This window comes from Corvus cornix, chromosome 7 (assembly GCF_000738735.6).
Source record: "Corvus cornix cornix isolate S_Up_H32 chromosome 7, ASM73873v5, whole genome shotgun sequence".
NCBI classification, from domain to species: Eukaryota; Metazoa; Chordata; class Aves; order Passeriformes; family Corvidae; genus Corvus; species Corvus cornix.
This window is the reverse complement of record NC_046337.1, coordinates 15479408-15506606: the sequence shown is the minus strand read 5'-3', so window position 1 is coordinate 15506606 and position 27199 is coordinate 15479408. Positions and strand designations below refer to the sequence as shown.

The following is a 27199-nucleotide window of genomic DNA, read 5'->3' as shown; positions in this document are numbered from 1 at the left end:
CTGTGTCTTCCTCTGTGCTAGCTCTTTACCAAATAACCCCCACATTTGGGGCTAGGCCCTGGGGTTGGAGGGGAGAGACCACAGGCCTGTTTTTAAAATTAATTTTATTTACTAAAAAGCTGGGATTGTCCCTGGGCCCAGGCTCCTGCCCTAGAAGAGTCCTTTGTCCTTCTTGAGCTTCTGTTGTTTCCACAAGGGCAGGTTGCTGAAGGCGGAGCGGTTCATGCCAAAAACAGCCTGGAAGTCCCCATCAGAGAGGTGGTCCTGGGGCCAGAGAAAGGAAGCTGAGCTGAAGAACTGGGGGGGGCTTTCCCTGTCTCCCCTTCCACCAGCCCCCTGGCCTCAGCTTACCTCCTTCCTGCTGGGATCCACACCCCGGGGCAGGTCCTCGGCTGAGGTGTTCACCAGCACATCCAACGGGAAGGTCTCCAGTTTGGTGGGGACGAGGGTGGTGGAGGCAGTGAAGACCTCTTGCTTGGATGTGAGCACCTAATGGGGGGTGCAGAGTCATGTCAGGGCCTGGCCTGGGCATGCAGGCACCAGGCTGGCTCCAGGTGCCTGCTCACTAGAGAATCTGTCCTTGCAGCTCCTCCTGGCACCCTGCCAAGGGGATGGGGGGGCTTTCTGTGCCCCCACCCAGCCCAGTTGTCCTTCTCCTTGTGCCACTTACTGAGGTGAGCTCCCCAAAGCTGCTGTCATCACCCAGCTCAGCTCGCAGCGTCTCATAGGATTTCTTGTCCTGGGAAGGAGATAAAAGTGCTCAGCCCCTCAGCAGGGGCAGGGGTCAGGCAAGCTGCTGCCCACACCCTGGAGATGCTTGTGAGGCCAGACCCACATCTGGTCCCATCTGAAAGGGAGTCCCTGGTCTTTCAAACCCCCTCCATGACTCACGTCCCAGTTGAGAGGGTCCCAGGCCAGGAACCAGCCGGTGAAGGTGGGGGGCTCATAACCCTGCTTCACCACAATGATGGGGGTGTCAAGGTCACGCCCACTGGGGTGGCTCCGCAGGTACTCCTGTGCCATCACTGCTGCCGCCTCCTTCTCTGCCTCATTGGCGCCTTTCCCAATCCAGAAGAAAACCTGCAATAAGGTTACCATGTCCACCACTGGGGTGAGATGGAGCCCTCTGGGGCCATGGTTGGAGGCACACGGGCCCTGTCCCTGGGGAAGAACACTGGGAGTCCATCCTCAGCATTCCCTGGAGCAAGAATGCTGGAAAAAAACATCATGGGGCCACGTATAGGCAGGTTTCCAGCCTCCCAACCCACCAACTGTGGCTGATGCAGGTCCTCCAACCCTGGGAACATCAGCTTGTGGGATCAAAGGTCTGTCCCCCACTCCACGATCCCCCAGCTCACCTGGTCCCAGGCGTCTAGTAGGTAAACATCATTCTCGTCCAGGTCATCCTGGGTGAAGTCTATGATCTCCGTGGCCAAGAAGGTGCCTGTCTTGTTGGAGCACTCAAAGAGTCGGGGGGACACAGAGGGGTTCTCGTCCTGCAGCCTGAGAGGGGTCAATGTGATGGGAATGAGGCTCACCCTTGGTTGGGAACTGGTGGCCCATCTTACCCCTGGATGTGGGTAGGGACAAGACTGGTACCTCTTGCTGCTTGCATATTGGGACTTGCCCCCCAGGGCCAGCCAGAACTCAGGTGGTTCCTGTCCTTCTGCAACCACTGGCTTCTCCATCTTGGAGATTATGTCGGCCACAGCCTTGGCCATCTCACGTTCATCCCCGCTGCAGCCCTGCCAAGCAAGCACAGCTGCTCTGTCACTGGCCCAGGCCAAAGAGGAGGAAGAGGAGGTGGGGACACTTCTTTTGGGGGTGGCAGCACCCATGTCAGTGCCCGGCAGTACCCACCTTCCCATACCAGAGGTAGCAGGAGCTGGGGGTTTTGAGCACAAAGACATCATTGGAGTTGAGGGAGGAGGCGCGGACGGGCACCTCGAAGGCCTTGGTGTTGTACTCGTTGGTGCCGTGCACTTGGAAGAGGCGGGTGGAGGGTGTGGGCTCCGTGCTGCCCGCCCGTGATGTGCCACCCTGGGGGACAGGGACAGGAGGTCACCACCAGTGCCACGGTCTCACTCGCCTGCACATGCCCCAGCAGCCCTGTGCTCACCGCGTACACCACCATCTTGCCCTTGAAGATGGCCATCAGATGGGCTGGCTCCTTGCCCATGGTGACGCGGATCTGCACGGGCTCGTTGTTGTACTTCTGGTCCAGGGCGACGGCATGGTAGGCAGAGGCGGCCAGCTCATCCGTGCTGGCTTGGCGGCCCTGGGCAGGGCAGAGGGGGCTCAGCACCCATCTCAGCCCCCCTTTCCCTCTTGGGAAAAGGCAACTCTCGTGGTGCTCCCCAGGGGCAGAGCACCCCCAGTCCAGGGAGGTACACCCCTGTCCCCCACCCATCGGACAGTGACCTGGAGGTCTCACCTGCCAGAGGTAGATGATGCGGTTCACCTTGGGCCCCACAAAATAGGTGTAGAGCAGCAGGTAGCAGTCCCCGCCATAGAAATGGCCCAGCCACTTCTTCTCTACGGGCACCAGTTCATTGTTCTCCACGCGCCAGACCTGGTGGGACAGGGATATACTGCTGTCAGGGTTGGTGCATCCTCCTGCCCTGCATACCCTGGACCCCACACCATCCCCTGGTACAGCAAAGGGCGTGCCTGGGAGGGTCCCACATTCTTCCATGGCCACCCTACCTCCACTTCTCCAGATCCATCATCCACCATCTTCTGCTGGGCAGCCACCTGGGGCTTGGCGTGCAGTGTCGTGGCGTCAAACTTCACCTGCTCCACCTTGGCTATGGGGAAGGGCAGAGGGGTGAGCCAAATCCCTCTGGCCATAGGGGCTCCCCACAGCCCACCCATCCCAATCCAAGAAGTCCTGCCACATTGGAAGGAGACACTCACCCACTTTGCCCGCAGTGTGGGTCTTGCCCAACCCACTGCTCTGGTTGGGGAGAGTCCATTTTTGGAAGAGCTGCCTGAAGACAGCTGACTCGGACCCATCATTCTCTGTTTCCACGCTGGTGCTGTCTGGGTAGTTCTTGGCTTTGATGAAGCCCTGGTGAGACCCAAACACAGAGCGTAGGCGTGGAGTGCCTGGCACCCCAGGGAGCAGTCAGGCTGTCCCACAAGCCCCTAACCCAGCACCCACCAGTGCCCTGCTCATCGCCTGCTGCTTCTCCTCCTTGTTGGCATTCTTGCCCTTCCAGACGAAGATCCTGGTACCTCCTTGATCAAGGATGTAGCAGTCCTTGGAGAAGGGGCAACAATAGAAATTAGGACTTTAGGCAAAGTCCACCAAATTTGGCTTTTGAAGGATTAAAGCTGCCAAGGAAATTGGGCACCCCCAAGCAAGCCATGGGTGACAGACCTCGTGCAGGAGCATGTCTTGAGATAGGGGTTGAATTGCCACCTCCTGTATGACCAAGTTCCCGCCGGCATTGGAGACGCTGACAGGAGAAAAAGAGAGGAAAAAAGGGTTAGAAAATGGGTTGGAAAACCCCATCCCCATTACAGGGTGGTAGGGTTTAGAGGGGGTGTCCCCTCCCCGTCCCCTTCCCAGCCAGATCATGGCAGAGGTGGTGCCCAGGGACTCTCTTGCTGTGCCGTGGTGGCAACTTGGTTTGTAGCTTGCCCTGCCAGGCAGCTCACTCATGGCCACAGGGAGGGACAGATGGGTGTCAGATGTTATGGGGCCACTGAGGGGCATTGCCACAGCATCTAAGGGTGATGCTTGCATGAGCATCTCTATTGGGCACCAATCCTCTTGGCACCAGGGATCCCTCTTGCTCCAATGGCACCCAAAGGACTATCCCCACCCCCACTGTGGTCTTGACCTTTTCTTGGTGTCTGTCCATGGGGCTGGGTGCTGTGTGACACAGCAGAGATGGCTGCTGGCTCCCTCTGGCACCATGGAAAATGCCCCCATGGGTAACCCACCCGAAGAACTCACTGGTAGAGCTTGAGGGAGGACTTGAGAATCTGGTCCACTTTGTCATCAGGGATGGCTGGCTGGATGTCCCTCTTCTCACCCAGCACATGCTTAAGGATCTTCATGAGTCCCGGTGAAGCATCCTCATCCTCACCATCCACTACGCCCACCTTGGCACGGCCTCCACGTTCCCGGTCCCGGATATCCTTGGCCAGGGTCATTGCCTGCAGCCAGGGGAGAAGGGATAAGCCCAGATCAGGAAGGGGGTGGCTGGTGACCCCCCTTACTCCAGGAGGGGACATTGGGACCCCCTGGCCATACCCTCAGCCTCTCGTTGCGGTTGCTCTCAGGGCCATTCCACTGGATGATGAGCTGGCCCAGGTCCAGCAGGAACACATCCCCTCTGTTGAAGCTTTTCCAGCTCATCTCCACCTGCAGCAAGATGGGATTGGGAAGGGTGGGTGTCAAGCAGCAGAACACTGGGTCCCCCATGGCTTTGCAGCCCCACTCACTCAGGAATACAGGCCTCCAGCCTATATTCCTCCTCCCTACCCTGAGAGGGACTTCTTGGGGAGCGGTTGCTCCTAAGGCAAGGCAGCATCATCCCACACCCACTGTGCCCTGCTTGAAGGCAGCTGTGTCTTGGGGGAGCTCTGGCCTGATCCTGATCCAGACTCCACACATCCCATGACTCACCTCTCCTGCCACCACGTTCTTCTTGCCCTTCACATGCAGCAGTCGCTGGACGTTGTAGGTGTTTGTCTCCACATGCTTCATGCCTGAGGCCACCCCACCCTTCTTATAGCTGGGAGGGGACAGACATGGTGTCACCCCTGGGTCCCCCTCCTCACACCACTGGAATCTCCCTCCCACCTCTGTGCACAGGGAGGTGTTCGGGGACCCCCATCCACACACGTGGTAATGGATAGATGGAGCCCAGCTCCAGATCCTCCTCCTTCCTCCCCCACCTCACTGACACAGAGCTGTCCCATCCCCACTGGGGATGTCTCCACAGGACCCCTCCCCACTGTCACCCACCATGGGAGCTGGTCCCCAGGGGCGACCGACATACATGAGTCCATGCTTGAAGTAGGTGCGGAAGGTCTCACTCTCGTGTCCCTGGACCTCGCGGTGCTGCACGGCCACTGAGCCCAGGTGATCATCCATCTGGGTGGTGTAGATGGCAGCTGCCCCCTGCTCATCCTGGCTTGACTCCTTGCCCAGCCAGTAGTGGATGTCATAGCTGAAGTTGCTCCCAGACTTGCGCGTCTGCAGGACACCGGCCCCCGCTAGAAGAGCCCCTGGACAAGGACACCCCTCCCTGCCCCCTCAGGGCAGAGCCCATTCCCAGTTCCCTGTGTGACCCCTGACTGCCCTACCGACAGCAGGACGTAGCAATCCCCCTCGTGGAAGTTGCCGTAGCTTTTGGTGGGCACTGGCACCATCTCCATGTTCTGCAGAAGGAAGGGAGACATCAGCCCTGGTGGGGAATCCCCCACCCCACCCCACCCCAGCCCCATGCACCCACTGTCCCCAGCACCAGCACTGCTGGGTTTAACCCTGGGTGCTGCACTGAGACCCCCAAACCCAGGTACTGAGGACACAAAGGGAGGATCTTCCCTCACAGAGACCCCCCCAAGCAGCCCAGTGATGCGGCCCCATCCCCACCTCGATTCGCCATATCTGGATGCCCGGCGTGGTCTTGTTCAATGTCCTGGTGACTTTGGCGCTGAGCTCCACCATGGTGACAGGTACCACAGGCAAGGGGACCTGCCAGCATCGGCAACACCCTCGTTAATGGCTGGCAGTGTCATTAAGAGCTGGGACACAGCCAACCTGCTGTGCCATCTGCTTCCCTGCTTGCTCTGCAGAGAGCCCAGCTGTAAACCCCCTCTGTACGGAGCTGCATGGGGTGAGGGGACCCCCAGCACCGTGGTGTCAGGTCTGTGGGCACACAGGTGTGGCTGCCATCCCCTCAGCTTGGCTGGCACTGCAGTTAATGGGTCTGTACTGGGGTTCAGGGTGCGCAGGTGCGTGGTCCCGTAAGTGCCCCAGTGCCCTGCCCTGTCTCCAATCATGGGACAGGGCTTGTACAGGGCACCCACCGCGCAGCAGCCGCAGCTGGGTGACACTGCTGCACAGTGGCCTGTTCCTCCCCAGGACTGGCAGGAACTGGCCCTGCTCAGCCTTGTCCTGGCACGGCTTGGCATGAAGTGGAACAGCATGACATGGCACTGCTTACACACACAACACACACACAGATACACTGCCTGCTTCAGACCCCCTGCTTCCAAACCCCTCAGCAGATCCATGCCCCCCACGGAGGGCACATCCTGGCCCCACAGGGGTGCTGAGAGTACCAGTGCTGCCAAGGTTGTCCGCAGCCATCTCTGCCAGGCTGACAGTGCTCCCCACAAGCAGACAGAGGGGCCAGGGAGCTGGCATCAGGCAAAGCCACCCAATGTGCCCCGGCTGGAGGCTGGCAGGGAATGCTGGCATTGCCCAGAGGGGAGGTCTCTGCTTCCCCAGCCCTACAAAACCCTACCTGGCCCCACTATGCTGCTCCAAAAGCACCCACATCCCATCCCTCAGACCCAGCACCCCCACAACACAGCCCCAAGGTGGGGCTCAGGTGGGTCTCCAAGCCCCATCCCCAGGCTACCCTGATGTCAGGAGTGATGGTGGCCGTGGGATGTGCTGTCCACCCCATGCCCACCCTCTGCCCCTTCACCCTACACCCCATGCCCACCCTCTGCCCCCTCACCTTCCCTGCAGAGCTCAGCGGACAGGTGAGTGTACCTAGGTGGAGTGCTCAGGTGCCAGCACCCAGGAGACCTTTGTTCCCTCATGTCCCAGCCTATGCTCACTATATAAGGGCAGGGACAGCCCAGAGTCAAGGTCCCCACAGCCCTCCAAGACTTTGTGGCACCTAAGAGCCCCGTTACTCATGGGGTGTTTCCCCCCCAGGTGTTATTGCACCCTGCCCACAGACTGGCTGTGCCCAGGATGGTTCCCCTGCCCCCCTCCCCCCCCCGGCCTGTTCCCCTCTTGGCCCTTGGCATTGAGCCCATGCTGGATTTTTTTCTTTTGGACCCCACCAACTTCCATAAAGTGATAGCAATGGGCTGGATCAGGACACGTGGGCATCAGAGGTGTCCTAAGGCCATGAGGATGGGCTTTGCCACTGTTCTTCACTCCCCAGACCCTAAAATCCCCAAACCCTCCCAAATATGGAGCACTAAGACCACGGAAATTGTGTTTTTTATGGTGCCTCCTCCCCCCTGAAAAAGTTCCACAAAGTGACAGCAAAGCAGCACCATCTTCCTGGGGCATCCCCTTCCCACCCCCTGACTGGCACATCACCACCCTGCCTATGGGACTGTGCCCAGGCTCTTTCACACCCCAGCTGGAAGGCAGATCCCTGGTCACTCCTGGCTTTGCCTTCCTGCCTTGGGGGTCTCTGCAGCACCAAGGTTCTCTTGGGGATGGAAAGGGAGTACAGGGATGGGACATGGGGCTGGGGCTTGGGGGGACAGGATGGGACATAAAGTGGTGTCACAGCTAAGCCCTATGCCCTGTCCTATGCCCCCAGTCCCAAGGGTTGCTATCTGGTGATGCCCTCGATGTTTACAGAGAGGAGAAGGGACTGAAGTGGCTCCCAGGCCCGAAGGTGCTTTTGGGGAATGACCACGGCGTTCATAAAGGTGGGAGGTGCAGGTGTCAGCAGCAGGCAGGTCCCCGGGCTTCCTGTCCCGCTCTTATCTCTTCCCCAGCCCCGCGGGATTGCCGCAGCTTTATCTTGGCTGCCCTGCTGAGCCAGCAGTCCTGGTCAGAAGCACTGCGGGCATCCCGTAACCCCGGCCTGGGCTGCAGCGAGCCCCAGATCCTGCCTGATCCCTCCTGCAAGGATCTCCGAAGTGATGACAACGGGCTGAACCAGAACGGGGGGCGTGTCAGCCACAAACAAGGGGGTGTCCTGATGCCACAAGGATGGGCTCTGCCCTCCACTGCCTTGGCCCCAAACCCTCCCTAGACGTGCCACCCAGCTCCTACCTCCTGCACCCCACACGAGTGTCCCCGTGGGACCCTTACCTGTGTGCAAAACCTCCAGTGAGTTTTGGGTGGGGTGGAACACCCGGGTGGCCGCTGTCGCCCTCTGCTCAGAGACTGAATCCGTCAGTGCGGCACAGTGGTAGGGGACCCCACACCGGCCCCAGCGGGCTCACCCCCTCCCCGGGCCCCCCAGCCGGGCCACTAATGAACTCAGTAATTAGTGCAGCCATCAGGGAGGACAGAGACTTCGTTAATGAGGGGAGGCACAGGGCCAATGAGGGCACGGGGGAGGGGGGCAGCTAAGAGACATCCCCCCCAGGAACCCAGTGCCTGCATGTTGGCAGCAGACTGCCGGGCACTGGGGGGGGGGATGGGGCGCACAAGTGCCCCCCAGTCTATATGGGGAAGGCCTGATACCTTCTTTGGAGCAAACTCATCTGAAGTCTCAAAGCTGGGAGGGGGCACAGCCTACGCAGTAAATTTACCCCCTCCTTGTTAAGAGGCAGGATACCATCCCTGTGGCACCAGGGACCTTTTCCCAGGAGGAGGGGGAAGGAGTTAGGAAGCCCGGGGGGGCTGTCCTCGAGCGTGAGGGTGTCCCCTTGGCACCAGACAAGGGGTGACACCTCAACCCTGCAACCCAAGGGTGCTCCCCCAGCACTGACCTGCAGCATCCCCCACTCCCAGGGGACTCAGGCGATCCCGGGGGCTCCGTGTCCCCCGCACTGTGCACAGCCACTAGCGACACACACATGGTATGTACCCGTGCCCACACATGCACACACTCAGGAGTACTCTTTCCAAGATGGTTTGGCAGCTTTAATCACATGAAGGCACTTGGATCTGGTACCCCAGCCCTCCCCCAGCCCCCCGCCGCCGCCTCTGCATCCCCAGACCTCCCAAGGGTGCCCAGGGTGGGGGCCGTACTCCTTGGGTGCCGCAGCACCCACAGGCACTCGCTGGGCAGCGGCTGCGCTGGCGCCCTTTGACTTGTCTAATATAAAGTGCTGAGTTCAACCCTCCTGGCAGGGCAGGACGAGGCTGGGGCTGGCAGGGATCCAGGGGGCTGTGCTTCACCACCCCCCATCCCACCCCCGACCACAGGGCAGGGGGTGTGGGCAGAGCTGGGGGGATCCCTGCTTACCCACAGCATTGGGAACAGGGCAGTGCCAGCAGGAGCCGGCTGAACAGCACCGGAAAGCTAAAACTCCTCAAACCCACCCCCCTCAAATACTGCCCCCCTCCCTTTGCTGGCACAGCGGTAAAAAGGCACCCATGATTTTTTTGGGAAACCGTTGCTTTTCCCTCTAAAAAGATATGAGGCATTGTCCATATTGTGACATTAAAAAAGGCCTGGCTGAGCTCAGCCCCTCCCCCCTGCAGAAAAACCCTCCCTGAGAGCCCCCAGACCCTCAAAGCTGGGGGACACGCTGGCACGAGTCCGACCCCACGGGGGTCAGGGTAACCCCAGGCTACAGGGGGGCTGCAGTGTCCCCCACCCCATCCCAGCTGGGGGACTGGGGCTGGGGTAAGGCTGGGAGGGGCACATTAAGGCTGGTATGGGGGTCCCTCTCTCCCAGAAGTGGCAGCCTTTGGTGAAGCTGCAGATGGATATGGGGGGGGCTGCCCCCCACCACGGGAAGGGACTCCCTTATTGGTGACTAGAGCGGCTCCCAGTGACACAGCGTAACTGGAGAGGGGGAGAGGCCACCTCCCCCCCCAAAATGAGAAGAAAATGAGGTTGGAGGGGGCGAATAAAGAGCCTCCTCCACGCACAACCCTTGCAGGGTGAAGAGGGCACAGAGACATGGTGTCCCAAGGCACATGGAGGGCATTTGTGCCCAGGGGCTCAGCCCTGAGGCTGGGCTGCCCCTGCAAAACACAACCCCTAGGTGGGGGCAGTATGCAAGAAGAGAGGCAAGGACATGCCCCCCGCGAGGTGATAGCTGCACCCAGGGCAGAGTTAAGGGCATGGTGGCAGCCCTATGCACCAAGGCCAGTAAGACTCCCTGCTTTTTTGGAGGGTGACAAGGTGTTATCCTGTCCCATAGCCCGGCAGAGAGGGGCCAAGGGCCACCAGCCTCCCAGCAGGCAGAGTCTGGATGGAGGGATCTAGTCCTCCCAAAGGCAGTGGAAAGCAGCAGCTGCTGACCCCGTCCCGCCTCCCCCAGTCGGGGGACAGAGGGGAAAAGGACCTGAGAACCGTTTTGGGGAGGGGGACACAGGTTGGGGGGAAGGGGGCAGGGGCTGGACAGTGGGGGAGGATGGGACCCCCCCCCCAACAGGTCCTCAGCACAGCAAGGCATGGGTCACCCATGGTCCCCCTTCTCAGAGAAGGGGGCACCCAGCTTCCCGGCGGGGGCACCCACATCTCCCACCACCAGCAGGCACGGAGGGCACCCGCGCCCACCAGGGCTGGGGAGGATGATGCGGGGCACACCGGGACCCTCCCTCCCCCAGAATAAGGCACCTGGCACCCTCGGTGGTGCCCCTTCGCAGCACCCGGAGGGTGGGGGGGCCATTAGCTGTTAGTCCGCTGCTTCTTGAGCACTGCGTACACATCCTCCACCTTGCTGAGCCGCTCAAAGAAGGGCAGCAGGTCCAGCAGTTCTGTGTCCGCCATGTTATCGAACCAGGAGGCCACCGGCACCTGCAGGTGGCACAGGGGACAGTGTGGCACAGAGGACAGTGCTGAGAGAGGGTCCCCGCCACACCACCTCCACACCCCACCCAGCCTTGCCCTGCGGGTACGTACGGCATTATCAGGGTGGAAGATGTAGGATGCGGGCGAGTTGTCCACGATGATGATTCGGCGCAGGTCGCGGCCCAGGCGGCTCAGGTCCTTCACGTAGTTGCCGCGATGGAAAACGCAGGATTCCCGAAAAAGTCGTGCCCGGAAAGCCCCCCATTTATCCAGCAGGTCAGCCACGGGGTCTGCATACTGCAGGCAGAGGAGGGGCGTCACCATGACACACCACACCCCCCTGCCCATGCCACAGTGACAACGGCACCCAGCTCTCCACTGCTGCCAGGTCTCATTGTGCCTCAGTTTCCCTGGCCAGTGCCTTGGAGGGGCAGGTAGGGAGGCCACCCAGTGCTGGCACTGGCTGTGGGTACACAGGGAACAAGAGGCCAGTGATGCCTGCAGGTGGGCAGGCAAGGGAGCTGTGCCACTCGGATGGTGTCTGGGAAGGGGTGGGCGATGGCAGGGCGGGTCAGGGGCACCCACCTTGGCCAGGCTGGCAGTGAAGAGCACACACTCGAAGAGGCTCGCCCATGCGCTGCAGGAACTCGTCCACGTGTGGCCGCTTGAGCACGTACACCTGCGGGCACAGGCAGAGGGCAGCGCGCTGCTGGCACGGGCTATGGCTCACCTAGCACCTGCATGCCCTCCCCAGGGGACACCTGTGTCCCCACACCCAGCCAGCGAGTAGCTCCCTGGCTGCACCTCGTGGGGGCTGCCTGTGCGGGCTGGGGGGTGCCATGGCCCCACAGGAATGCCCGGCGCGAAGCGTCTGGCCGGCTCCAGAGCCAAGTAACCGAGAACAGGCTGACTGCCCAGACCACAGCCTATCCTGGATTACTTGAAACCGGGGCTGGCCACTGCAGGAGGACACCGTGCCAGGATGCCCCTCACCTCCCTGCCCAGCGGGAGGAGGGGCACCCACCTCTGCCCCGCAACGTGCCAACCCTGGCACCCCAACACCTCCCATTACCCCTTGGTGCAGAGCACAGGGACACCTCCTGGTCCTCGGGGAGGTGGAATGATGCCCCCCTCCCACCAGGCACCCATCCCGCTGTTACCTGGTGCATGATGCCATCGATTTCCACAGGAATGATGAAGTCGGCGTTGTTCACCGGCTGGGGAAGGGCACACCAGGATCAGCACTGGGCACGCCAGGCACCCCCTGCCCAAACGCTGGCCGCTGTCTGCCCACTATGCACCCCTGCCAGCCCCACAGCCCCCTCACAGGAACATCCCATCTGACCCAGCCAGGCTGTGCTGGATGCTAGGCATCACTTTGTGGGAAAGGGGTGGCAGAGCAGGTGGGGGAGCATGTGGCAAGAGGTGTGGGGTGGGCCAGGGTGTCTCCCACCTTGAAGGAGCTGTGCACCAGGGTCTCATCCAGGTCAATGACCACGCAGAGCTTGCTGGCATCCTGTGGCTTGATCTCGGGCAGGAGGTGCTTGACAGCAGCCTGCAGCAGGGGGACACGAGTCAGCAGGGTAGCAACAAGGCGGCCACTCAGAGGGGGACACTGGGAGAAGTGACCACTCACCCCCATCCTGGCCACACAGGGGATGTGCAGAGCATGGCAGCCCCCATCCCTTCCAGTGCCAGGCTGGGGGTGTGGGGTTACCTTGGGCAGCGCTCCGTTCTCCTCCACCAGCAGTGGGGCGCCAGTGGTGCCAGTGCAGGGCTCCCCTTCATCACGGCAGAGGCAGCAGAAAAGGGACTGGAGGATGCTGCGGCTTCGAGGCTTCTTGGCGGGGGTCTGGGTAGCTGCAGGAGGACAGAAGGGAGGTGAGGGGCACCCCGGGGGTGCCCCCAGCACAGCACTGGGGGGCAAGTGACCCAGGTCTGGGTGTTGCCCCAGAGCCCCTGCACCCTTATCAGACCCCGACACCCATCCGGCCGCCCTTCCTGCCCCACCAAGCAACGGTGCCAGAGCAGCGTCGCTGACACGAGTGCTTGGTGACCACCCACAGCCCCTCACCCAGCACATCCCACCCCACCAGTGACCCTCGCGGGCTCCCCCTGCGTGGCTGGAGACCCTACAACAAGGGCGCAGGGCTGAGCGCGGGGGCAGCCGTGGGTCCGGGGCGGCTCCCCGCTGTCCCGCCCCGAGGGTCACAGACCCACGCGGGGGTGGCCCTGGGGGCGGGGCCTCTCCGAGGGAGGCGGGGCTTTCGCGCCTTCTTTTCCCCGCCTCCAGACAACTCCCTCGTCTCATTGGCCGACTCGAGTGCACCGGAGGCGAGAGGCCAACCAGGGCGGAGCGCCCGCCCCTGGGCGCCGTTCCCGCAGTCGCCATTGGCGGAGCGAGGGGAAACTGAGGCAGCGGGGGCTGCCCCTGCCCACCCCGTGCCCCAGGGGCAGCGCGACGGCTGCAGCCCCAGCCCCACCGGCCCCGGAGTCGGGTCCTGCCGCAGCCCGGGCCGGGGCTGCACCCCGTCCTGGCTGTGCCCCCCCTTCAGGCGGGCCAGGGCCCCGAGCCCCGTAGTGGGGAGCCCGTGGGGCAGGAGCTCCCCCACTGGGGACGGGGGCCCGTTCCCACGTTTGCTCCTCCCCGCCCTGGCAGGTTCCCAGGCCGGGGGGACGAGCAGCGGCCCCCGCCAAACCCCCTTCGCGGGGTGGAGGGGACGCGGGGAACGGGACGCCGGGATGCAGCAGCGTGCCCGGCGCTCGGCCCCCTTTCTGCCTCAGTTTCCCCGCCAGCGCTGCGCGCACCTCTCGCCCGGCTCCGGAGGAGACAGCGCAGATAATCCGAGCAACGCCCCGAGCCTTCCAGGGCACCAGCGGGGTCCGAGGGGGCCGGACCACGGCCCCCCGCGCCCGGGCGGGTGCAGACAGCCCCGCTTGCTCCGAGCTGCAGCCCCAGCGCATCTCCCGAGCCCTGGGCAGCGGGATGCAGGGGGGCGGGCTGAGGCGGCGCGCAGCTCATCACACCCTCCGGGAGCAGCCCCCGCAGGCCCCCCGCCCCCCGGGGACCTCCCCCTCTCCCCTCTCCCGCACAGGAAGGGGGTGAGGGGGGGGGGGAATATCCCCCCCCAGCGTTACCTTTTTCCTGCAGCGGGGCGCTCCCCTCCTCCCTGCTAACCTGGGCGATGATGGACTGGTGCTCCATGGGCGCCGGGGAGGGGGGGTGGGAGGGGGCGGCCCCCCCCGGCGCGGCCCCCGGGGGGGGAGGCGGGGCGGGGGCCGGCGGCGGCGCGGGGCGGCGGGCGCGGGAGCGGCGCCGCGGAGGAAACTTTGTTACAACATGGAGTTTCCTCCGCCCGGGCTGGGGCTGCAAACATGGATCCCGGGCGCGGTTTCAAGGAACCCCTTAAAAGGGCAACGACGGCGGGGGGGGGGGCCCCTCCTCCTTCTCCCTCCTCCTCCTCCTCCCTCCTCCCGGCACCCGCGCCGCTGGGGAGGAGTGGGGGTCCCCGCCGAGCCGCGACCGGGACTGAGACGGGGAGTGGTTTGTGGTTTAGCTGGGAAGGACACCCCCCTTGCTCCATGGTGACCGTACGGGGGTCCCCGACACGCCGCCGGGCTCTCCCACACTCCCCCGCCCCGACTCAGAGAGAATGGAGAGGAGGATCAGTCCTGCTGTCACCCCCCCCCATCCAGCTGGCAGCCCGGGGATCCCTCTGCAGCTACCCCCGGCACATGAACCCCCATGCTGGGTGTCCCCTGGAGCAGAGACCCTGGACTAGCGGCTCGAGGCTGGGGGGCCCCCATTGCCCCCCGAGGGCACATCCCGCATTGCCTGTACAGGCCAGGGGTGCGGGACAACAGGTACTGGGGGGCTGCACCAATAACCGCCGCTTTTTTCTATCCTTCTTTCTCCTGCAATCCCCCAATTATCTCGGCAATTAATAAGTCTGTATTATCAATACATATACTTCCCCTTGCAATTCCTTCCCTCCTGCCTTCGCGGGGGAAGCGGGGCTGTTTCCAGGCGCTTTCTGTAAAGTGATTCTTGACGGGAGCTTGTGGATGGCACAATTCCTTCAGAGGAAACCTGCCTCCCCAAGTCCCTCAAGTGCAGCATCCTTCAGCCCCAGCCCCCTCCCCCCGCAAGCCCTGCGGGGCTCTGCCGGGGTAGTCTCACCGCCGTGCCCCCCAACCCTGCCCAGGCAGCGTCCGGCCCTGGAGGGGACCTGTCCCGGTCACCTCCCTCGCCGTCTCGGTGGCAGGAGATGCTGTGCGCTCTGTCAGCGCTGCTTCGAGGGTGCAGCAGGTTGGAAATTTCCCATCTGAGCTCATTCGAAATCTTTCCACGTCTCCCACCTGCGGTTTGGGTACCTTAGGAGCTGAGATCACCCTTTCTGGCCCGGTAGGGACCAGGGGCACTGGCGAGGCAGTGATGCGGGCGGTGGCAGACCCCGGTTACCGCTCTGCCCCCGGGGCTGCGCCGACATAGTACGGTGGGAGCAGCCCCTGGGAAACAGGGCTGGGAGGGAAACCGTCCCCCCTTCCAGCACATGACACATGCCCACGGGTGACCGCCCTGGGAAAGGGGGTCCGGGACTGGGAGGTGCCGCCACAGGGAACTGGGATGCTGCGGGGCCGGCGGGACTCTGGCAGTACAAAAGCCGATTTACACCTGCGGTTCCCGCACTCTCGGCTCCATGTGGAACATCCCGGCACCACGTGCCCCCGGGGAGCGGTGGCAGGGACTACCTGCTGTTGGGAACCGGGACACTGCACCCTGCCACCCCCTCCGCCGGTTCTGATGGCGGGCAGCGGTCGTGCCTCAGTTTCGCTGCCCCTCCGCAGCACGGCAGCCGGCTCCCACATCAGGCAGCCAGCACTGTCTCCTGGCCCGGCCGGAGGAAAAGGAAGAAAGAGGCTGTGCTTCCTCCGTTCTCTGTATTGGGCTGATCGGTGTGCTCCATTAGCCCAGGTGCAGCTGGACAGGATGTCTGCCTCATCCCCAGTGTCTGGCTGGGCTGGGCTGCTGCTCACTGTGGGGACAGCTGCAGAGGCCACACACTGTCCCCTCCAGGACCCCCGTGCCTTTGGCCACATCCTCCTCCTCCTCCCTCCCCGATAAACCCTGATGAGCCCAGCCAGGCCCTGCCAGTCCTTTAATTAATGCAATTAGAAAAGTCTCCTGGCTAATGCCTGCAGCGGAAGTTGGAGCACCGCTTCCAGTTCCACTGCTTGCCTGGGGGCAGACTGGGCAGCTGAGGAGCTCCGGGAGATGCTGTCCCCATCCTGGGTCTGTGGGGCAAGCCCAGGCCAGGAGTAGGCAGAGCCCAGCAGGATTGTTTGGGCTGTGGGGTATGGGCACAAGGCAAAAAAGCATCAGGCTCCCATCAACCGGGCACTCAGGGACCCCTTTGTCCCACCCCACTGCTCCTAGCCTGGGGTCCCAGATGGTTTCCCCTGTTCCCCAACCTAGCCATGGTCCTGGGAGCTCTGCCAAGAGCTGCCCCTTGGCCAAGGGAGCAGAGAGAGGTCCTGAGGTGGGATGCTTACTGCTAAGAGTTGCGGTGAAGGCAGGTGTCCCTGGGCTGGGGGTCCTCTGAGTGGCAGGTCCCAGCTGGAGAAGAGCAAATCCCACTGGTACAACCCCGCAGACCCCAGGCCCCCCAGCCTTTCGCCCGCTGAGGACCATCCCGATGACCCCGTACCCCTTGTGCATCTTCTCCCCACCCCGAGGCTGGTACCCCGAGCAGGTGCACCCTGAGCTAGGGGAGCCTCCTGCTCCTCCTCCGATAGCTCGGGTCGGCTGCGCCCCTTGAGGAGGGGGGAGCCCCCGCCTTTCGGTGGGCCCCACAGCTCTGGCCCCTCCTTCAAGCAGCCAGAGGCCGGGCCAACGCGGAGGCGGGGGGGAGGCACCGCCCCATCCCGTCCGCCATCGCCCTTTTAAGGAAGGGGACATTCTTCACATAAACAAGCGCGGCCCCCGGGAGCGGGAGGGGGGGTCCCCTTCCCTGAGTGGGGGGCACGGGCTGGGGGGGTGTCCGGCCCCCAAAATTCCCCCTCCACCACCCGGCCGGTGTGGGTCGGGAAGTGGGATTTTGGGGTGGGGGGGGGGGTCCTGGGGAGAGGGGGGAGCCTTGAAACAGCCAGGGAGCGTCTCGCAAGTGCGGACCGCGGCGGGGGGCGAAGCACGGTGGGACCCCCCCCCCCCCCCCCACCCGCGGTGCGGGACCGGGAGGGGGCGACGGCCGCCCCCGGGGAGGGCCCGAGCGGCTCCGCATCCGGCGGTACCGGCAGGCGGGAAACGGGGCATCCGGGGCGGGGAGGGCACGGTGGGGCCCCCACCGCCCCGCTCCCCCCGGGAGAATGCAAAAAGCAGGCGCTGAGCCCCCCGCGCCCCCACGGCCACGCGTTGGCAGCCCCGCCCGCTCCCCCGCCCGGGGCAAAGGGGCCGTCCCCGGGGTACGGGTGGGCCGAGGGGGTCCCCACCCCGCATCGGGGCCACGCAGCAGCAGCGAGGCCGAGGCCAGGTTACAAACACGCCGTTTATCAGCCGTCCCCCTCCCCCCGAGTTTCGGAGACCCCCGTGGGGATGGGGCCGGTCCCGAGGCTGCTCCCGCCGGCGGCGGGCGATGGGGGGTGGTTAGCAGTCCCCGGCGGTAATTAGCGGTCCCCGGAGGTGATTAGCGGTCCCGGGGGCCGGCGGTTCCCGGCAATAATGAGCAGGGGAAGTCTCCGACGCGGCTCATTCACTGAAGCGTCTGTGCCAAGGGATGGGAGCACCTCCCGCTGCTATCCCACTCCCCTCGCATCAAACCTGGACCAGCACCCCGGAATTGGCGGGGGTTGGGGGTGGGAAGAAGCGCTGGGCTCTAAGATCTTGGGGGGAGGTCTGCCCGTCTGTTAACCCTTTCCTTGCTGGGTGCATCTCTGGCTAGAACATGCCTGGGGTCGGAGTGGCAGCAAATCAGTGTCCGGTGTGAGGAGGACGCGCTGGGCAGGGATGTGGGGTTAGTAAGCAGGGATAGGATCCGTCACCGTGTCCCTGTCACGTCGAGGGCAAGACCAAAATTAAACCGGCTGTGGTGGCCCCGGGCCAGGAACCGGGCTCCATGTGCGATGCTGCATGTCCAGATCTGCAGGAGCAAAGAGGACAGGTCGATGGGCACCCACCAGGGACGCTGTCCCGCCCCCCTCCCGCGGTCCCTGCCCTACCAGGTAGGCGATGAAAGCCACGTAGGCCGCCAGCAGCAGGCCCAGGGGAATGTGGTACTCCAGGCCATGCAGCGTTGGCAAAAAGTCCACCACGAAGTAAACGTTGATGGCACAGACCAGCCCCGTGATGAGGGTCATCAGCACCTTCCCTGGGCTGCAGGCAGGGCAGTGAGCATCAGTGCCAGGGCAGGGCCCCCCACCCCGTGTGCCACTGGGCACAGAGGACTGGGGGAACTGAGTTTGTAGGTGAACAAGACCTCAACTGGGACACCTCTGCACCCCACAGCTATATTTCACCCCGTGGTGGGCCTCTTGGAGTGGACTTTGGCCACCCTCCAAATCCAGGGCTGGCAGTGCCAGGAGGATGCTGAGGCTCCAGGGGTGCCCAAGGAACCAGATGTGTTATTGGGAGGAGGATGACAAAGGTAGTGATGGGGTCTGTTCTGCTCTGGCTGTCCTGGGCAGGTGGGAATGAACAATGTCCATACAGTAATTGCCCCATGGCATGGTTTGGGGGGACAGGATGGGCCAAAGGGAGGGTGCCTGCAGCCAGAGCTCCCCACTGTGCCCCCTCTGTGCCTCTCTGTTCACTCACAGGCTGTTGGTGAAGTCCTGCATGAGCGGGTGCAGGCTGGTGAAGGTGAGGACAGGCAGGACAGCAAAGGGCAGCTGAAAGGAGAGGGAGATGAGGTGGTCATGGCTGCTAGGCTGGGGTGTTTGGGGGCAAGTGATGCCCTCCCACCCTCTTACCAGGATGCTCTGCAGGACGTTGAGCAGGTCATTCATGCCTGTGAGGTGGCTGACATCCTTGAAAGCGGCCACGAAGACAGTGGGCAGGATGGCAAAGGAGCGGGTGAAGAGCACCCGGGCGAAGCGGGACCAGCGGAGCTGCAGGAAGCCCTGGAACACGGCAAGACCTGCACACTCGCTGTGCCTGGGGCACCATGTCAGGGCGACCCCCCAGGCCCTGGCTGGGAGGAACCTGGGGGGCATCTCCCCTCCTTTGTGCCAGGGCACTGAGCGGGCTCTTGCAGGGCTGCCGGGCCCCACTAGGTGTCAGCTCCGACTCATTAACGGAGGACCTAATTAGGGAAACATTGCGTGGAGCACCCACAGGGTGCAGTGGGCGGGCTCTGTCTCCATCCCAGCTCCTGGGGAACAGGGACACTGGTGCTAGCAAGCTGCCACCCACCAGCTCCCTGCAGGAATGGTGGGCAATTAACTCTTCCAAATACTCCTGGGGGTGGTGTGCTCCCCATAGAACCCCTCCCATGACCCACCTGTGATTTCCCTGCTCCCATCCGCTCCCTGTGGGGGCAAGGGCCAGCATCCCTATCTCTCACCTCCATGACGAACTGTCCTGCGTAAGTCCCAGTCATCGTGGAGCTCTGTCCTGCTGCCAGGATCCCGATGCCCCAGATGTACAGTGCCACTGCCCCGAAATAGCAGCCCAGGATGACGCCCTGTGTAGGGACACTCCAGTGGGCACCCTAAAGTGTCCCCTACCCCAGGCGTTCCCATCAGCTCCCAGCTTTCTAGTGGCGTTATAACAGCCCCCAGCCCCGGGGGTCAATGGGGAGAACAATATATCCCCCAAATGGGAATGGATGCTCACTGGATACAGCCTGGTGCCACTCACCCCCTGGTAGATATCCACAGAGACTGTCTCGTTGTTGGTGGGGAAGATGCCGGCGTAGTGACTGATGCTGCTGTTGAGGCACTTGTTGTGCTGCAAGGCATGGCAGGCACGAGTGTGACAGCCACCCAGCAGCTCCCACAGACACGGGGGGATCCCCACACATCATGTCTCAGGGAATGAGATCATGCACTCCCCAAGGGATGCTCATCCTGCCCGTGTCCACAGCTGGGTGCAGCCATCTCTTCCTGTGGGCATGAAGTGACACTCACCACGTCCTCATTTCGCTGGTGGTAGAAAGCCTCGCCGAAGACAGCCATGACAAAGAGGTTGATGAGGAAGGAGACAAAGAGAGCCAGGCAGGACTCGGTCAGGAAATACATGTTGGCCTCCCGCACTGCCTCCTTCTTGGACCGGTCGATCACCCGTGTCTAGGCATGGCCAGTGACATGGGTGTCACGGGGTCAGGTGAGCACCCCTGTCCCACAGCCTGGACCAGCTGGTCCCCACCAAGTGTACCCTGAGGCACCCCGGGCAGAACAGCGCCCATGGCAGTGCCTTGATCTCACCTTGACCAAGGAGGAGTGGAGGAAAATGTTATGGGGCATAATGACAGCGCCAATGATGCCCATGGCTTGCAGCAGCTCCTTTCGCCCACAGCCCGGGCAGTTGGGCAGGAAAATGCCCTTCAGAACCTCCACCTGCCCTGGCCTCACCACCACGTACTGGGAAGCAGTGAGAAGGGGCACTGTGAGCTGCCACCCCACTACCACAGGCTGGTACCAGTGGGGACACCATGTGGGCGTTGCAGGAAAAGGGTTGTCCCCAGCTCCCCCCTTCACCTCGTAGCCAAAGGTCAGGACCATGATGGTGATGAGGAGGCCGAAGAAAGCCTCCAGTTTGCGGAGCCCTAGAGAGGTCAAGAGATGGGGTAGAATAGAGCAGGGGACACTGGTGCCACATGTGGGGCTACCTGAGTGACAGTACCCCATGCCCTCATCCTGGCACTCACCGTACTTATCGAGGAAGAGGAAGAAGAGGGTGTCCACGATGGTGATAAGGACCCCACCCCAGAGGGGGATGCTGCAGGATGGCCAGGGGTGGAATTAGATACACAGCTCTCTGTGGAGTAGGGCCATGGGGGAGGCTGGGGGTCCCTGTGGGGAGGCTCACCGGCCAGCTGAGAGCAGGCTGAAAGCAATGGCTGTCCCAATCACCTCCTGCATGTCAGAGCCGATGATGGCAATCTCAATCATGACCCAGAGCAGCATGCGGGGCACCTGAAGGGGACAGGGCACCATGAGGTGCCTGAGCCCACAGTGGCCCATAGCTCTGGGCAAGCTGGCACAGCATCCTGGCTGCAAATCCCTGTGTCCAGGCTGTAGCAGGCCACCCAGAGCAGCATGGGGACCACAAAATACCTGTCTCAGCTCCTGGCACAACACAATCTCAAGATGAAAGATGGATACTAAATGAGAGCCAGTCCCCCCCTCCTCATCCCTGTCCCAATGAGAGCTGAGGATAGGACCCATCTCTCTAGATATGGGGGGGTTGAGGGACGTGCGGCAGAGGGGTGCATCCAACCCTCCTTTTGGGGACCTGTCATTCAGCCAACATCTCCTTGCTCCTGCTCCCCATCAGGATCTTGACACTTAGACGGGACCCCTAACCCCCCCCTCCTCTCTCATGTGATCTCTTCCCTTGACCCCCACCCCCAACTTCCTGCCCCAACACGCCCAGGCTTTCCCCGTGTCTCGGCTTCGCGTTGCTGCCCCGACGCCTGGGCTCACTCCCGCGGGGGACGCTCTCGTGTGTCCCCAGGTCAAACCAGGACACCGAAGTAGCTGCTTACTGCCTCTCACCCTGGGCCCCTGTACTGCAGGCGTGTGGGCAGTAGGTGGGGGACACCAGGACCTGGGGGGCTTTGGGGAGCCCCTGGGAGAGGCAGGTCTCTCCCAGCATCTTCCTGCTCCCCTCCAGCCCTGCAAGTCCCTGCTAAGACTGTCACCAGCCCAAGTACAGGGTCCCCCCAGACTGTGACCCCCGGGGACCTCCCCGCGGTTGCTCACCTTGGGGTAATAGAAGTAACAAATCTCGCCCAGGTCCTTCCCGGTCACCACACCTAGACGGATGGCCAGGCGCTGGCACAGCAGCCCCAGGACGGTGGCCCACAGCAGCACCCACAGCAGCTGGGGGGCAGGAGGGAGGGAAGCAGTAGGGACTGGGTACTGGGCAGGATCCGGCCGCCCGGGGGTTCCCAGTTCAACCAGGGTTGCAGGGAAGAGGGGGGTGCAGGGGTTCTCCCAGACCGGTCAGAGGGGTGCCCTTCTAGCACCCCTGGGTGCCCTGCCCTGTCCCTGTGCCGAGGGCCCCCGTGCCCCTCCTGCTCCCGGGCTGGGGAAGCCAGCTGCCACAGGCAGCCGTTGGCGATGGAGAGGTTACGAAACCCCGCCGGCTTCCTGAGCCCGGAGCCGGGCTCACCTTGAATCCCGCCAGTGCCCCGCACTGCAGGTCTGACTCCACGTTGCCCGGGTCCAGGTAGGCGATGCTCATGAGGAAACCGGGACCGGTGAAAGCCCAGAGCTTCCTAAAGCTGAACCCAGGCTGGGACAAGGCAGCGGGTCAGAGCCAGGAGCTCTCTTTCAAAACTCCTAATTGCACATCCAGTCCCCTTTAGCCTAGTGCTGCCCGCATGGATATGTTTGGCACATGGAGGACATTTTCCTGACAGTTTTGGGGAGGGAACTGCTGCCCCCAGCCTCTCTCTGTGCTGGAGGGGCAGTGAGCCCCCTGTCTCACCCGGTAGACAGTGATTTGCAGAGGGTCCCAGGGCTGTCAGGCACCATTAATTGCATTCTGTGGGATTCCACTGCTGACCTCTGCTTTTGCTACTCCTCCTAACTAGGGAACCCTATTGCTTCCCTTTCTCTGTTCCACTGCCCTGAGACCAGACAAGGATGGGGGAGCTGATGGGGTGCAGACAACCTTGGGGAGCCCCACTGGGCTCATCCATGGGTGGCCCAGCAGGTGTCTGAGCAGTGGGGTGATCCTTGGGGCTGGGTAGCACCTTGCCCCATTGTCTCAGCTTCTCTATCTGGAAAACTAAGCGTGGAAACACTCAGCCTCGGGCTGTGACTTGCCTGAACTGGGTGTGGGGATGCTGAGGGCATGTCCCCAGGGCATGACCAAGACACATATTCCCCACTGCAGTGGCCCTTTGCCTCCCCACCTCCAGCTCCCTGCAGCACCCCCCACCCCCTCTGCCCACCTTCAGGACAGCCTTGCAGCACCTACCCCACTGCCCTTGGGGATGCTGATGAGCTCATCCAGGTAGGTCTGGTCCCGAGTGCCAGGGTGCTGTGGGGACATGGGGCTCTTGCCAGTGCTGTAACTCTGCTCTTGGCCCCTGTTCAGGGACTTGATGAGGCCTGAGTGGGACAAGGAAGAGGAGGGAAGGTGGCAGCCTGCCAGGAGGACAAGGACACTGGTGGGCTGGCAGCCCTGGTACGAGCTTCCTCCAGTCCCACCTGACCCTGCCTGATGAGCCCCATGAGGGACAAGCACCAGTTTTCCGGGGGGCCGTGAGGATGGCTATATGGGATCTACCAATGGCTACCCAAAGGGGTCAGATGCCAGGCGTCCCTAAAATCCCTGGTCTCAGCCCTGTCTTCACCAGTCCGAGAGCCAAGTGCATTTTTGGGCAGCAGGGACAGGAGGGGATCCTGCTCCAGCTCCTGCTGCTGGGCGGGCATAGAGTGAGGACAAAGGGCTGGCATTGGTCCTAATCCCCCCTCTCCAGTCCACTTACATCCCAAGAATTGGTTGAATCACATCCCCAGGCTTGGGGGAGCAGAGGATGGGGCAGGTGGGGAATCCAGGACAGGCTGGGGGGGAGGGTGCCCACTGAAAGATGGAGCACAGCCAGGAGTCCCAGGGTGGAGAGACAGGGATCTAGAGGAGGAAAGGAGGCACAAGGGGACCCAAGTGTTGTGAGGCTCACCTGGTTCCAGTGATGCCATAGGTGGACCCGATCCAGCCAGGGTGCTGAGGCTCCCTGATTTCAGCACTGAATGCAGTGCCTGCCGCCCAGCTTTTAAAGGACCCCCCCGCGGTTGCCACCCCCCACCCCGCCTTCAGGAGGAGAGGAGTAGGATAGGAGAAGGAAGTGCTCCTTCCCTACCCCTATGAACACACACAGTCTCAGTTCCCCCGCGTGCCAGGAGGCCCCTTCCCTCCCCTTTGCCTCACACACGTGCAAACACGAGGCACCCTCACCGGGGCGTGGGAGCATGTCTGCGTGTCACTCTCCGTCACATGCCAAGGGTTCTGCTTGGGTGACTGGGGGGACAGGGGACACTGTCCCACAGAGTGGGAAGGGAGGGCTGGCCCCACGGGAGTAGGGGAAATGCCATAGAAGTTGGAGTGAGGAGGAAGCAGGCACATGTTGCATAAGGAGATCAAAATGCACCCTTAGCTGCTGGGGGAAGCACTCAGCCAGGCAGGCTCTGCGGCTCAGGGTGCTCACATCACCCTCGGGTGTGGGGACCTTCACGCCAAAGATGGGGTGCCAGTGTTGCTGCAGTGTCAAGCTATGCCAGCAAAAGGGGACACTCCATACCCAGGACCCTCATGGCTGTGGAGGTGGAAGGGGGAGCAGCTCAGGTGCTCTCATGGGTGCCTGGTTTGTACCTCTGGCTCTCCCTCTGGGCACTTCTGCCAGCCAGGCTGTGCCCGACAGAGAGGTGGGCAAGGGGTGTCCCCCAGGAATCTGTGGGGTGGTGGCAGGTGCAGGGATGTGAGCCTGGCCCTGCCCCAGGCATCCCCTGCCCTCTAAGCAAGGGCTAGAACAGCTGGGACAGGGCAGGGTCCCACCCAGAAGGCATGGTGGGGCCTTAGCACACAGCTCAGCTCCACCCGCCCTCCCTGAACCTCAGTTTCCACAAAGCAAACAAGACTGGACAGGCAGCGCTGGCAGCTTTATTTGCTGTTAGCTGGAGGGGAGCTGGGGACAGGGCTGGCAGCCCCAGTGGAGGCAAAGGGGCTCCTGATGGGCCGCTGGTGGGCGAAGAATTCTGCAGCAAAGGAGATGGGGTCATGGGGCTGCTGGAAGAGCAACGCCTGGAGGAAGTCAGACAGCAGCGCCCGGACCTCGGGGTGCTGCTGGAGGTAGGCAGCATGGGATAGTTGCAGCTCATCCTGCAATGGAGTGAACAGGGTGGGTGAGGTGGGCATGAACACGCATTTCCCCCTGGGCACTGTGCCAGGGCGAGGGGGACAGGAGCCTGGGTCCTTTCCCACACTTAAGAAAGCGTGAGGAAGGATGCTGGCCAGCCTGCCCCCTCAACGTGCCTCCTGGGCATGCCAGGGGAGACCCTGTTGGAGACTGGCACAGCCCTATGTCCCCTTGTCCCCATGTCCACGCATCTTGCCTTCCTGTCCAGGAACCAGGAGTAGAGCTGGATGTCCTCCTCCCAGTCCAGGGGCTCTTTGGGGAAGGGGAGCTGGGGCTCGAACCTACCTGGCAGCAGAAAGGTGGGGCAGGTGTTCCCCCTTGGCTTCCAGACAGTGGGCAGGGGCTGCCTGTGCTGGAGGGGCACAAGCCTCCCCTGTTCAGTACCTGACTTGCTGAGGATGGACTCATCCTGTAGAACCATCAGCACTGGGGAGCCAATCTGCATCAGCTGAGCCAAACGCCTGAGAGGGGAAGAGCCCTTGAGCTCCCCATCCTGTGTCCCAGCAGACTGGCAGGGCTGGGGTGCCTCTGAGCGGACCCCTGCCCTTACCCGTTGGGGAGGAAGCTGCTGTGCCACACAGTGGAGGCGCCGCTGCTGCTGTGCACGGCTCGCTCGATCACAAACACCTCTGTCTCTGCCGAGCCCACTGCCTGCCGCTGGATGCCCAGGGCAGACTGGGGGCGGTACAGCCAGCGGTCAGCCTTGTCTCACAGTCACCCCTGCCCCCAGGTGCCATCCCCATGTGTCCCTCCCATGTTGTCAACCACATTCTCCCCACTCCCCACATCCCACTCTGGTATCCCCAACCCGACCCAGACCCCCTCATCCTACAGGCCCTCCTGGCTGGCGGCTCACGTAGCTGGAGGTGCAGAGGTTGCCCTCGGTGTCCATGGCTGGGAAGACAAGGTTGGGGGGCATTGTGTGCCGGCGTGCCAGCACCCGCAGCAGCAGGAGGCTGGCACCCTCCAGCAGCAGCCCCCGCAGCTTGGCCCGGCTGTAGCAGAAGCTCTGGCACTGTGGCTCTGGCTGCAGAGAGACTTGGCTACCTCCTGGGACAGCCACAGCTCTAGCATCCCCAGGGACAGAGCCTGGGGCACCCCTGGTGAGACAGGCCAGCTGTCTCCTCCCAGGATGTGACCCTGCCCTCAACCTCACCTCTCCCTCCTGCAGGGTCTTCGAGACAGTCATCCCATGCTGGTGGCTCACAACGTGGGTCCTCTTCTCTGTGGGGTGTGGTCTGAGCTGCAGGAGGGGTGGGAGGCACAGGGTGGAGGGTAGAGCCAGGGCACCCCTTCTCTGAGGTGGCACTCCCCAGCACTGCTATCAATTGGGGTACAATACCAGATGCATTGTGGGAAACTCCCTACCCCAGCTGCCACCCAGAGTAGGGGATGGGGACCAGGCTGGTGGGGCAGAGCTGGAGTCTAAGCATGACAAGGGACACCAGACTACCCGCAGTGGCCTTGCAGGGGGCTCAGCCCCCAGGAGGGCACCACTGCAGGCCACACCCCAGGGCAGCGGGTAGGACACAGGGATGCCACCACCACATCAGTCACCTCCAGGCACTCCTGCTCCTCCTGCTCCAAGGTCTCCAGCTGCCAGGTCACGTAGGCTGGCAGAACAAAGCCATACTCAACCAATCCCATTGGCACTGTCCCCATTCCCAGCCCTGGGGACTGATGGACAGGGATGTCCTCCTGGGGAGGAGGGAAGCCACCCTTGGCTCACCTTTGAGGGTGCTGGAGACAGGCACACCATCCTGCTTGCCTCGGAACCTGGTTTGCACCAGGATGCAGCTCTGCACCGGCTCACCTTCCCCCTGGTAGGGTGCCCACTGGGCTGCCATCCAGCACTGGCCCTCTGCCTTGTCCCTCGGCTGGGCCCCCATGGCCACAACTGCCAGTGTCTCAGCAAACAGGCACCACTCCAGCTCCTTCAGCCCTGCACAGAGGGATAGTGACCCCAACACAGAGGGACAGTGACCCCGAGGAGATGATCACTCCCTCCTGGAGTGACTGTCACCCCTGCCCAGTGCCCGTCCCTGTCTCCATTCCCCCCGTGCAGGCTGGGCCGAGCCCCTCACCATTTATCCCGCTCAATCCCCCACTGTCCGTCCCCCGCTGCCTTACCCGCTCCCCCCCCCCCACCCCCTTGCACCGGGCACGGTGCGGCGGCACAAGGCGGGGGCTGGAGCGGGCACGCACCGATGAGACTCAGGAACTCGGCAGCAGTGTCCGCCATGGTCGGGGTCTCCTGTGGGCTCTCGGGAGGGGGCTCCATGCCTCGCCTAGGGGCTCCTGCTGCCGGACCCTCGGGTGAGGGGGCGGCGCGGCTCCCCCCAACCGCGGTACCCCCCACCCAGGCGTGACCCTGGGGGGCAGTGACACCCAGCCCGCCTCTGCAGCCCCCCGGGTCCCCCGCCGTCCCCCCCGGGCCGCCGCCCGCCGGAACGAGCCCGGCGCCCCCCACGCCTC

At 62.9% G+C, this 27199-nt stretch overlaps 5 protein-coding genes across 9 annotated transcripts; all 5 read right to left on the bottom strand.

Moving 5' to 3' along the window:
• Positions 1 to 87: 87 nt before the first annotated feature.
• Positions 88 to 10203, bottom strand: VIL1 (villin 1). The gene is made up of 20 exons (XM_039555300.1): positions 8036 to 10203; positions 5612 to 5713; positions 5323 to 5397; positions 5016 to 5212; positions 4640 to 4748; positions 4265 to 4375; positions 3965 to 4167; positions 3383 to 3461; positions 3164 to 3262; positions 2917 to 3070; positions 2707 to 2807; positions 2435 to 2572; positions 2120 to 2278; positions 1861 to 2040; positions 1600 to 1745; positions 1359 to 1503; positions 892 to 1080; positions 671 to 739; positions 352 to 489; positions 88 to 264 (listed from the first exon to the last, which is right to left on the bottom strand). The coding sequence occupies exons 2-20, from the start codon at positions 5684 to 5686 to the stop codon at positions 151 to 153; spliced, it is 2481 nt and encodes an 826-aa protein (XP_039411234.1). The 5' UTR covers positions 5687 to 5713; positions 8036 to 10203; the 3' UTR covers positions 88 to 150.
• Positions 10204 to 10223: 20 nt separating this feature from the next.
• On the bottom strand, positions 10224 to 13982 carry CTDSP1 (CTD small phosphatase 1). The gene is given in 8 exon segments (XM_039555299.1): positions 10224 to 10646; positions 10752 to 10937; positions 11226 to 11264; positions 11266 to 11319; positions 11801 to 11857; positions 12094 to 12195; positions 12358 to 12500; positions 13779 to 13982. Coding segments are annotated over 8 exon segments (777 nt in total). The 5' UTR covers positions 13846 to 13982; the 3' UTR covers positions 10224 to 10517.
• Positions 13983 to 14066: 84 nt separating this feature from the next.
• On the bottom strand, positions 14067 to 16841 carry LOC120410295. Of its 2 annotated transcripts, none has more exons than XM_039555297.1 (2): positions 16194 to 16841; positions 14067 to 15589 (listed from the first exon to the last, which is right to left on the bottom strand). In XM_039555297.1, exons 1-2 carry the CDS (start codon positions 16597 to 16599, stop codon positions 15099 to 15101), a joined length of 897 nt encoding a protein of 298 aa, XP_039411231.1. In that variant the 5' UTR covers positions 16600 to 16841; the 3' UTR covers positions 14067 to 15098. The 2 variants fall into 2 exon arrangements, with proteins under 2 accessions (XP_039411231.1, XP_039411232.1); XM_039555298.1 differs by having other exon boundaries at positions 14067 to 15529.
• Positions 16842 to 16890: 49 nt separating this feature from the next.
• SLC11A1 (solute carrier family 11 member 1) lies at positions 16891 to 23566 on the bottom strand. 3 transcript variants are annotated; one of them, XM_019290147.2, is made up of 16 exons: positions 23492 to 23566; positions 22786 to 22919; positions 21973 to 22095; positions 21561 to 21680; positions 20665 to 20771; positions 20504 to 20574; positions 20334 to 20401; positions 20061 to 20216; positions 19764 to 19922; positions 19495 to 19584; positions 19199 to 19318; positions 18606 to 18755; positions 18451 to 18524; positions 17856 to 18009; positions 17679 to 17776; positions 16892 to 17585 (listed from the first exon to the last, which is right to left on the bottom strand). In XM_019290147.2, the coding sequence occupies exons 1-16, from the start codon at positions 23508 to 23510 to the stop codon at positions 17513 to 17515; spliced, it is 1716 nt and encodes a 571-aa protein (XP_019145692.1). In that variant the 5' UTR covers positions 23511 to 23566; the 3' UTR covers positions 16892 to 17512. The 3 variants fall into 3 exon arrangements, with proteins under 3 accessions (XP_039411230.1, XP_039411229.1, XP_019145692.1); XM_039555296.1 differs by lacking the exon at positions 20061 to 20216 and having other exon boundaries at positions 16891 to 17585; XM_039555295.1 differs by lacking the exon at positions 21973 to 22095 and having other exon boundaries at positions 16891 to 17585.
• An 880-nt stretch (positions 23567 to 24446) lies between these two features.
• LOC104693974 (ciliogenesis associated TTC17 interacting protein) lies at positions 24447 to 27132 on the bottom strand. Of its 2 annotated transcripts, none has more exons than XM_039555587.1 (9): positions 26930 to 27132; positions 26454 to 26666; positions 26282 to 26337; positions 25881 to 25967; positions 25557 to 25751; positions 25275 to 25399; positions 25109 to 25185; positions 24921 to 25009; positions 24447 to 24687 (listed from the first exon to the last, which is right to left on the bottom strand). In XM_039555587.1, the coding sequence occupies exons 1-9, from the start codon at positions 27003 to 27005 to the stop codon at positions 24469 to 24471; spliced, it is 1137 nt and encodes a 378-aa protein (XP_039411521.1). In that variant the 5' UTR covers positions 27006 to 27132; the 3' UTR covers positions 24447 to 24468. The 2 variants fall into 2 exon arrangements, with proteins under 2 accessions (XP_039411521.1, XP_039411523.1); XM_039555589.1 differs by having other exon boundaries at positions 25581 to 25751.
• Positions 27133 to 27199: the final 67 nt, after the last annotated feature.